Source organism: Lathyrus oleraceus, chromosome 1, assembly GCF_024323335.1.
Source record: "Lathyrus oleraceus cultivar Zhongwan6 chromosome 1, CAAS_Psat_ZW6_1.0, whole genome shotgun sequence".
Lineage (NCBI taxonomy): Eukaryota > Viridiplantae > Streptophyta > Magnoliopsida > Fabales > Fabaceae > Lathyrus > Lathyrus oleraceus.
In genome coordinates, this window is record NC_066579.1 from 29,681,606 (window position 1) to 29,693,183 (window position 11,578).

Sequence of the window (11,578 nt, forward strand, 5' to 3'; positions counted from 1 at the left end):
CCTTTTGAGTGTGTTTAGGTTCGGATGCCGACGTAATTCCATCCAGTGGTTGTCGGGCTCCATGTTTGCCACTCTTGCTTGTTTGTATGTTTTGTGTTGTTTGGCGTGCGTAAGCCGAACTACAGTGGCTCTGATTCTTGTTCCAGACAAGATATGTAGGCATAAGGTGCGACGCCTTATCGAGCCCGTTTCTCTTAACCCCACCTGCGTTCCCCGTGTGTGTGTGTGATGTTTAGCAACCTTTTCTTTATTCTAGGACGTGGATCCCGTCGAGTACGACGGACGTGAGGGGTGCTAATACCTTCCCCTCGCGTAACCGACTCCCGAACCTTTTCTCTCTGGTCGCGAGACCATGTCTTTCCAGGTTTCTCTGAGCGTTTCCTTTCCCTATCTTGGGATAAATAACGCGCAGTGGCGGCTCTGTGTGTTTTTATTTTTAGGCTCGCCGGTTGATTTTTCGCAGGATGCGACAAAAGGTCATACCATTGCAAAATAAAAATTTAGGAGACACTTAGTTCCTAAAGGTGTATTTAAATGGTTGTCTAACTGCAACAATATTTCTACTCACTCTCAAGGACCCAATGAAAGTTGGGAACCTATCACTCTTGTTTGAGCTTGTAAGTTGAATGTCTCCATGAAGAGAATGTGATTTCTCGACAATGGATGCTCAAGGCATATGACAGGTGACATTTCCCTAATCATTGACTTTAAGACAAAGAATAAGGGCTATGTGACCTATATAGAAAATAATAAGGGTACTATACCCGGTAAAGGTAGTGTAGTCCGTGCATGTCACTTTTGACGAATCTTATATGAGAAATGTCAAGAAAGATATTTATTTTCATGATGAAGGTGTATCTTCAGAAGACATACTCAAAGACATCGAAGAAGGAACTGATCATCCTCAGGTGGTGGAACCTAAGAAGGAGGAAAATGACGAACATGAAAAAGAGAAGGAATAGAGTCCAACTGAAGTGGATGACCTTGCTTTTGCTTGGAAGTCTGCCAAAGACCTTCCATTTGACAATATTCTTGGAGACATCACCAAAGGCATAACTACACGCTCTAAGATAAGTAATTTATGTTATCACTTTGCATTTGTGTCTCAAATTGAACCTAAAAATACAAAAAAGGCCTTACTTGATGAGCATTGACTTATGGCCATGCAAGATGAGTTGAATCAATTTAAAATAAATGATGTGTGGCATCTTGTCCCACCTCCGCGAGATCATCAAGTTTTAGGCACTAAGTCGGTTTTTAGAAATAAATTGGACGAAAACATAATGATAACAAGGAACAAGGTCCGACTAGTGTCCCTAGGATATAACCAAGAGAAGGTCATATATTATGAAGAAACTTATGCTATGGTTGCCCACCTTGAAGATATATGCCTTTTACTAGCTTTTGTATGCTTTACAGATTTCAAACTATTTCAAATTTATGTTGATGATATTATATTTGGTTATACTAACATGAAATTGGTCAAAGAGTTCTCAAAGTTATTGCAAGGAGAATTTGAAATGAGTCTAATGAGAGAGTTGACTTACTTTCTCGGACTTCAAATCAAGCAGCTCAAAGAAGGGATGCTTGTATGTCAATCAAAATTCTGCCAAGAGTTGCTTAAACTCTTCGGAATGGAAACTGCAAAGTAAATTGACACTCCAATGCCCACTAACGGGAACTTGGACAAGGATAAAAGTGGTAAGGACATTGACGTCAAAAGGTAAGGAGAAAGTTCCATTTCATGTGAGTGCATCCTCCGTATCTCATCCCGCGAGGTAGTATCGTTTCACTTTTCTGTTTGTAGGTAAGTTTTTCTTGTAAAATTCTTGGATTGCTTATATGCCTCTCATATGTGATTGTGTGTTTATGTTCCAAAATTTGTGATATATTTGATGAATAATACATTTCATGAATGCTCACTTCCAAGAATTTCATTGTTAAACCATGTGTTTTCAATCTATATTTTTATAGTGGCTTCATGTTATTATATCATCATCATATGGGTTTCATGCCCTTATATCTTCAATTTAGAAGCACTTTTGAATCATTTGGTGTTTGAGTATGTTATTTATCGATTCTTGCATGAAAATTGAAGTTTTTACATGATTTTTTCTCGACCACGTATTTGGAACCTATTTTGCATGCACTTTATCTCCCGTCTTTCATGTTATTGTGTTTCGTCCTTATGCTTTTTCTATTTTGACAATGTTATATTATGTTTGTAATGAACTCCATATAATTTTGTATGAATTGCATGTTTATTTATGTTTAGGAAATTTTAACTTTAACATCATTCTAATGAAATGTGGTTGCACATTATTGTTGGACAATTTTTTTTTTCAACACCTTTGAGTGTTATATGTATTTTTGTAAGTTTTACATGATGCTTCTCACGTTTGTGGTTTTGTCTCTTTTTGATGTTGTCAACGGAGGAGAAGTTCATGCAAGAATGAAGTCTCCAAGGTGCACATATTCAGGGGGAGCTTTTATCAAGACATCAAATACTTCGTACGTTTTGCCATCATAAAAAAAGGGAGTATATGGGTGCACTTTCCTTTTAGAAATATTTTGAATGATGTCAAAACTAGTAAACTTAGTATTTATGTATATTTGACCTTATCCTCTGTGTCTAGATGTGCATTTTATCCTTAGGATACTTAAAATAAGTTTAGAAATGTTTTTACAAGTTAAAATTAAGATTTTTTGAGAAAAACTTTGGTATGTGTCAACGCATAGAGTTTTCAGGTTGATGCATAAAAAGCTCTGTTCAGTATGTGTTGACGCACAAGCACTTCAGGTCGATACAACCATAGAATATACAAAGCCATCTTCATCATCTTCAATCTTTTTCTATGCATACACACAACAATTACACATAATTATTTTTGTTGGCTGCCATCTAATTCATGTTTGATAAGGTTCAATTTAGGATTTGTAAAATTAAATTGGGTTGAGATTACTTTGGGAGTTTCAAAATTAAATTTGTCGATTATATTTGAAACATATAAAATGGTAAAATAAATAAGTTAATTTAATTTAATTAAAAAGTAGCTAATAATATATTAATATAATATATCATAATTATATAAAAAATAAAAATATTAATAGATAAGTATGTAGTTTGATTCAATATTCAATTTTAAAAATTCAATCTAGTATAAATGCTTTTTAAAAATTAACATTAAAAAATTATTTAATAATATTTAATTTTATGCAAGTTTTTTATTTTTTAAATTGATTTATAATTTTATTTTAGATCGATTTAAATTTAAATAATCCTACAAATTAATCATTTTTCATAACCAAATTGTCTAATATTGCTAATCTATCATATAAGAAGAAAATATGCTCCATAAAAACCAATTTTACCCCTTTGACTTATGTTGGAACCAACCAAACATTCTCTTTTCCCAATGTCTCATCTCTTTTTCTCACTCTTAATAAACTTATTGTATATCTTTCTTCTTCCTTTTTTCTATCATTTGTAATCAAATTTTCTCTTTCCTTTTTCATTCTCTTTCTCAACCCTATTATCTCTCTCTTCCTCACACTTTTTCTCTCTTTATTTTCTCAAATTTCTGCATTTCTATTACTTCTTCATTACTCTCTCATTGATTATTCTCCAACCTAAATCCTTATCAACTCTCCATTTTTATAATGGGTTCTCTCTCTCAATTTATTCATATACTAAAGTGTGCAAATTTTTATATATTGATAATTTTTTTAGTATTGAAATATTTCAAACTATTTTTATTAAGATAATTGAAATATATAACATTGCAATTGGATTTTCACATCAACAATACAAAGGAAAAATCAACTTGATGTTTATTGCACACCAAATATTTGACAAATCGTCATAGTCAAATTTTTGTTTCTTAATTTTATTGAAAATTGATTATCGAAGTGTAAAATTGTTCAATCGTTATTTTGAAAAATTTATTGATTTGTTTTCTCATAATTGTGGTACGTTAATTTCATTTCGTTAGGATGTAATATGCATATTCGTTTCTTTCTATAAAAGTTTGAGATAAATAAATGTTGATTTAAAATTTCTTTCGCTTGTCATAAAAAATATTTTTAAAATAAATTTTTAATCAATTTTATTTAATTACTGATCTATTTTTAAAAACAAAAGGTAAATAATACGAGACTTATTTTTAACTATTAAAATATACAGGAGTATAAGTGGGGATTCCAAGTAAATTTCTAATTGAAGAAACGCTAAGGTATATTCAAAATCCAATCCATTTAAAATTGAGACCCATTTAATAAAGATTTTTTTATTCAAAAAATAAATATAATTTCAATTAAAATAATATAACCATAAATGTGATATACGTTATAGTAAAGTTGTATGTTTGTTTATCTCCATAAAAATCTAACAAATTTCAAATAATTAATCATATTTCATTAATTTTGTAAAAAAAATCTAAATTCTGTTTTTATTATAATATTTTATTTTATCAATACTTATATATAAAAATTATACTAACTTTTGATATAGTTTCACATTTTACAATATATTTAAATTCTTTTATTTATATTTTTTATTGAATGAAATAATTGGATTTAATTTTGATCTTAAAATTTACTGACCGTTTTTATTTACTATATATTTAAACTCTTTTATTTACATTTTTTTTCAATTAACTAATTAAAATTTAATATAATTTAAATTTGAATTTTAAATAAAATCAATTATAATTCAAATCTCTATCCTTAAATCAAATCTCTATTAATAAATCAAATCTAAATAAGCTTTAAAACAGATTTGAATTTAAAATTTTAAAAGTTAACTTAAAAATCTTAAAAATAAGCCTAAAAACAATCTTTGTAAAGTCATCACAATTTTTATTTTTTTTGCATTCACCCTTTCCTATCTACTGACCCGTCTCCACCTCCGCCCAATCTCGCCATCTCCACCTCCGCCCAATCTCGCTATCTCCACCTCCATCTCTCAACGCACCACCCCATCTGTTCCACGCTTCGGTACGAAACCCCTCTTCCTCATGTCTCACTCTTTCTCTCGAAATGCACGATGAATTTTTTTTCCGCCTCTTTCTTATATCAATTGAAACCAAATGATGAAAAAGCTTCTCCTTTGTTTTTGCTTAATTTCTAGTATAGTGAGAGATCTTTCTAATTAGCCATTTACTTGGGTTTTTGAACCGTGAAATAGTACTCAAATTACTATTTGTTTGTGATTTTGATTGGTGTTTGTTTTTATAATTTGGGAAGTAATTTGAATCTCAGGTTAAGGAAAGATGGGTGAGAGGAAGGTTTTGAACAAATACTACCCGCCTGATTTTGATCCGGCCAAGCTTCCTAGAGTAAGAAGACCTAAAAATTTACAAATTAAAGTTCGTATGATGCTTCCCATGAGCATTCGATGCAACACCTGCGGCAATTACATTTATAAAGGAACAAAGTTCAATTCGAGAAAGGAAGATGTTATCGGCGAGGTATAATTATTTTCTCAGAATATTTTTAACTTGTTCAATTTCAGATTCTTTAGGTTTAGTACATGTATTTCAGTGTCCTTTGAGGTTGATTTTAGGGAAGCATGCTAAAATGTGTGTTTTTTATATTTATTCCAACTATGCTCCCTTCTCATATTAAATCATGTTTTTGGTTTTGCAATGATAAAAATTGATTTTAGTTTAAGGTGAGTTGAATGTGAAAGTCAGTTGAACAATGAATTTGAAGTGGTTTATGATTGAATACATTACATGAAAGTAAGTTGAACAATAATTTTGAGTCTAAAACTATCATTTGGTGTCAAAAGCTAAGTATCCAATCAACATTATTCAAAGATCTCAAAATTAATTTTATGTGTTTGGAATCGCATTTAGCTCTCTCTACTGTGAAAGCAAACCAACATCTTGTGTCACAACTTTTGAAATATTTGTTTGCTCTGCTTTGCTTTTTATTATCTGTTGTTCCTGATAACCATGAAGTATTAATTACTTTATTTCACTAATATATCCTTATTTCTTGTATCTATACCCACCTAACTACTCCACCGACTATTACTTATTAGGGTACTTTAATAAATAAAAGTCATTTTTCCATAGAAATCACGTACATTCAATTATTTTCTTGAGAAGTGGGCTTAAGGATGGAGTATGTTTTTGCGAGTTTCTTCTTTCTTTGTGTGTGAGTTGGTTTTGATTATGATATTGACTTTGAATTTATTTGATTTGATATTTTTTTGTGCAGACATATCTAGGAATCCAGATTTTCAGATTCTATTTTAAATGCACCCGGTGCTCTGCCGAACTTACTATGAAGACTGATCCGCAGAATTCTGATTATATTGTTGAGTCTGGTGCAACCCGAAATTTTGAACCTTGGCGGGCAGAGGATGAGGAAACTGATGAAGTGAAAAAGAAGAGGGAAGCTGAAGAAATGGGAGATGCTATGAAGTCCTTAGAGAATCGAACCCTTGATTCTAAAAGAGAGATGGACATTCTTGCTGCACTGGATGAGATGAAGTCAATGAAGGTATACTTACTACTATAACATCAATGCATTTTGCAACATTTTTGATGGGATGCTTGTGAGTGCATAAATGATTCTATATCGATCTGGATGTTTAGATTTTATAATATTCCTCATGTTGCCTACAAAATATGAAATTTCTATTTGGGATCATTTGTTCTTATAAAACATTACATTGTACTAATTGCTGACATGAATCTCTTTTGTTTTCCAGTCCAGGCATGCAACTGTCAGTGTTGATGAAATGCTTGCAGCCTTGCAACGGACAGCAGCAGACAAGGTATGGTTAAGCTTCCTATATAATATTATTTGTTTTGTATGAGAAATTTCTTATTTGAAGGAACGCGTTGTTATTGATTACAAGTTGAAACTCTTAAAATCTGTTTGACATTTAATTGGTTGGTACTGGTAGCTATGATGTACATTCAAACACGATGACACTAGACTCAACATTAACACACCAAACGATCAACATTATCTCCTCTGACCTACTCACACGAGCAGGGTACATGAAGGAGACTTTCTTTTAACATTTAGTATAACCTTGCAATGCGAAGTCAACTTTTAAAACCGGAATTGGAGATCCGAAAGAGAGAGAGAGAGGGAGAGAGAGAGAGAGAAAGAGAGAGCTGAGAATACTAAGAGACAAAATAAAGAGCAGTTGTGTAATTCCTTATTGAATCACTAACCGGGAGCAAGCAAGGAAGTTCTCCTTTCAACAAGGGTTTTCCCTATCACAACTCTGTTTTCAATATTAGCAAATCTTAATACCTCGCTTCTACCCTCTCCTAGAGTCCTACTATTTAAATTCCCCACACTAAACAGATTTTAACTGTCCAACCGATTCACTTCTGTAACTATTATAAGTTAACTAACTTTTGTGCGGGTCCTTGCAGCTTCTAGTACAGAAAACTGGCCCTCAATGGAAACTTAGGCAGCAAACTCTAGCTTATGCCATTTAGTGGATAACCCTGAACCTTAGCATCATAAAACAGCTCGCATAAAAACTGTTATTCTAATTGTTGAGTTTCAGGCTATGACTCAAATTGAGCATGTAATTGTATGTGCATTCTTTAGTTCTTACTTTTCAGTTCCCCCTGCCCGAGATGATTTGACTAAAACCTTGTTGTTTTTTGTTCTTAGGAGAAAAGAATCGAAGAAGAAGATGAAGCCCTTATAAAATCAATTTTCTCTAATGTGAGTATTTCTGTCCTATACTCCCAATTCTCCTTCTTACTTTAACTACTTTCAATGCCTGTTTATTTTTTTCTTATTGAAATTAATCTAAGCAGTTTTCTTTGTGCTGTCTTAAACAGAGTTCAGAAGTTTCGATCAGCAGGATTCGTGATGAAGATTTTGAAACTGAGGAGGAATTGTTTCAGCTTTCAAGTGGAGATGGTGAAACATCCAATGACAATCCTAAGGTATCGAGATAAGTAATAATAGTTTTTCTTTAATGTCTTTTTAGGCTGGTATAAATCATAGTGGCATCATTATTTCAGAACCTTGCTTCGAATCATTTTCATCCCATCCTCAACTGTTGAAATCCAGGAACTTAACTCTTCAGCCTTGTAACTGCTCTTTGAACTAAGATTGATATCTCACATTTTCAATCAATTATCCTGGAAGTGGTTTTTAGACTTTATTTTTCTAAACCAGCTATTATTATTCTCTGCAAATTCGAGATTTCATTACTTGTTCAGAACTTTTTGAATCACATGCTTTAGTATAATTTATTGCTAGATTCTGTAAAGCTCCTTTTTTCTTTCTTTCTTTTCTTAATGCTAGAAAATAATTCTAACTATATATTTGTTGATAATCTTTATGTGCAGTTGCACAATATTTTTCTACCCTATTTCAAGTTTTAAGAGTGCAGTTCATATTAAGCAAAAATCAGCATTTACTAAGATGTCCCATTCTCATTTCCTTAGAATGTTGGAATCATATAATAACTGTCTCATCTTTGTTTTTCGTATCTGTATGCAGAGGCAAAAAATATCAGAAGATCATCTTCCAGGAAAAGCAACTGACACTTTGACAAAAGCCAGTTTGGACGACTCCGGCAAAGAAGGTATTTGACATTTTTGGGCATGTTTTCAGGCAAATCAATTCGATACATTAAACTTCATTATTGCATTATGCACATCGAATAATCAGTCACATCATCACTACTAAGTGACAGGTAGATTTATATTGTAAATGAAGTAACACTGAGAAGAGACAGCATGATCAATTTAAGTGACCATCTTCCATTGTGTACTATATTTATTGTTCTGCTTCAATATCTATCTTACATTCCAAGTCTCATGCTTAAAATGCAGTATTAGTAAAAAAAAACTGATCCTAATCAACCATCTGTTTGACTTGCCATTGATATGATGTTGTCAAATATAGGCTATAGCGCTTGTAGTGCAGTCGAATTTGAACAAATTGCTAGTGTTCTTGATGCACTATTAGTACAAAGTGTTGATTAGTAGCAACTCTAGTGGGCACGCTATAGCATTGTAACATAGCAAATCCAAACAAATCTCAATTTTCTGCAATCTGTGACTGAAAACTGACGTTCTTAGTTTGCCTAGTAGTTAAGTCATTTTCGTGATTTGTAGAAAAGAGGGGTTGGGGGCACATAATTAATACATTTGACCACCATCCATATATGCATTATTTCATTTTGATTCAAGTGAACTGTTATGGTCTAATTTTTTTTGTTGGATGGGATTTTTAGGATACCGTCAACACGAGACACATTATTTTTCTAACGCCATCTCATCTGTTTATGCAGAAAAAATGAGCAGCAGTCGAGGAAAGCCTAATCCATTGGTGACGATTTCTGTTATTAAGAAACCAGGGACCTCCAATGTTAAAAGCCCTGCAGAACCCATCGAGAAGGAGAAAGAGGAAGATGATAAAACAAATACTACTACTGGACTACTATCGTTGTGCCAAAGTTATGGAAGCGACGATGATTAGTTGTCATGAATATTTGGAATGACTATATTCAACAGTTTCTTCCAATGGATTGTAAAATAATATGATTTTTAGAATTTAGATTCTTCAATTTCAAATTCTTGCAGAATTTCCTGCTGTCATCTTTTTTAAGACCAATGGAAATGAGGAAGAAAATAGAATATGCTTTATTGGCTTTTTTCCCTTTAAGACCAAGGGAAAAACAATATTGAAAGAAGTTATGATAATTTCAACTGCTTTATACAATCATTTGTACATTATTTTAAATTCTATCTTATCCAAAAGTATAGTTTTGTTATAATACTTAGTTGAAGAAAATAGAATAAAGGAAATAGACCGTGACTGAAAGGTTTTATAGTCCCATGTCACAATAATGAATTCAATTTTGTGTTGGAAGCCAATTTTTAATAGGTTTGAGATCAAAAAGTGGCTTCAAAGTTTCCAACAAGTTAATCTGGCCAAAAGTTGGCATGTTCTATCCTTTGTATATGAGAAGAATCTTGGTTTGTGATACCTACCTAGAAAATCTATTATGGCCTTTAACCTTTGATTCTTGTTCCTTGTTTAAACACCATTTCAATTACTTTTGTTTTTTACAGTTTAAATACCACATCTCTATCTTCTGTCTGGTTTAAATACCATTTTTTCACTTACATTATCCTTATCTTTGCTTTGGTTTAAACACCATTATCCGGTTTAAACACCATTTATCAATTCTTTCATCTTTCATTCAAATCTTTTTTTATCTCGTATCATTAGTTCTATGATCTACGGAGCTCTAATTTCTTTATTGCACTATGAGGATATATAGGCATAAAGACCTAAATCATCGGCGAACATACTAATTATTAAATTCTTCTTTTCTTTCTCTTATTCACAACATTCACGAATAATCTTAAGATAGTGACACCCATTTAAGTAAAGAACAATCAAAATGGTTCTCGTTAAGTATAACAAATGTGAGGGGGTGCTAATACCTTTCCCATTGCGTAACTGTTTTTCTTACCCGTTTCTCTTCCCATGAATTTTATCAATATTTTCCATTTCCTTCACGAATAAATAAAGTTCGGTGGTGACTCTATTGTATCTTTGAGCGTGCGATGCGCTCAGGTATTTTTTGTGTAGCTTCACATCCATAACGCATAACGCCTTGTTCTCCATGTGAATTTTGTAACCCTTCTCAAGTAATTGGCTAATACTTAGAAGATTACACTTTATTCTTGGAATGTACAATACATCTTTGATCAAGGAATGTTCACCATTCATTCTCATAATCAAAACACACTACAACGAAAAACGCCTTTTACCTCGGTTGAAAAAGAGACCTTACCTCGGTTTCACAGGCGAGGTAATGAAGGGTGTCATGGAAAGTGTCCACTTTACCTCCCGGTTTAAAAAAATTGACGGGTATTGTGTAAAGGTCATGAGTTTGATCCCTATGGAGACCTTTTTGGAATTCTAAAATGGCAAAAACACACGTCCCTTCAGGTTTGACATTTCACCGACAGGTATACCACTTTTTCACCTTGGTTTTCTCATAAAACTGAAGGTTAAAACAAATTTGAGTTTATTAAATCTAATGTGGATTACTTGTTTCACTAAATCCTATATTGAACATATAACTTCTCAAAATTGATTAGAAGAATAATTATATGAACAATTGTCTTATATTTGAAGAATAACTTACATTGATTAATGATTTTGAAGCATCATGTAACTCATCACTCATCTCACGTTCTTTCATTGTTAAAATCTCTTCAATGTTTCAAGTTCTTTATTCAACACTTACTTTTCTACTAATTCATTCTTGAAGGCATAAAATTTGACGCTTTAAAAAATGAACAAATATGAAAGAAAGTTGAAAAGAAACTAGAAGTATTGAAGATATTTTAACCATAAAAGAGTATGAGATAAATGATGAGTTGAAAAATGTTAGAAAAACATTCATCAATGTAAGATATATTTCTAATACAACATAATTTTTCATAGGATTATTTTCAAAATCAATTTAATAGGTTATATGTTCAAATAAGGGTAAGTGAAACAAACAATCGACATTAGATATGATAAATTCAACTCGATGGAACAAGATGAGAGTTGCACA

The 11,578-nt window shown here is 32.1% G+C and overlaps 1 protein-coding gene across 2 annotated transcripts; it reads left to right on the forward strand.

Moving 5' to 3' along the window:
- The first annotated feature begins 4,818 nt into the window (after window positions 1–4,818).
- LOC127076277 (uncharacterized) lies at window positions 4,819–9,720 on the forward strand. 2 transcript variants are annotated; one of them, XM_051017919.1, is made up of 8 exons: window positions 4,819–4,995; window positions 5,260–5,468; window positions 6,226–6,510; window positions 6,722–6,787; window positions 7,651–7,704; window positions 7,824–7,931; window positions 8,494–8,578; window positions 9,290–9,720. In XM_051017919.1, the coding sequence occupies exons 2-8, from the start codon at window positions 5,271–5,273 to the stop codon at window positions 9,475–9,477; spliced, it is 984 nt and encodes a 327-aa protein (XP_050873876.1). In that variant the 5' UTR covers window positions 4,819–4,995; window positions 5,260–5,270; the 3' UTR covers window positions 9,478–9,720. The 2 variants fall into 2 exon arrangements, with proteins under 2 accessions (XP_050873876.1, XP_050873947.1); XM_051017990.1 differs by having other exon boundaries at window positions 4,833–4,995; window positions 5,245–5,468.
- Window positions 9,721–11,578: the final 1,858 nt, after the last annotated feature.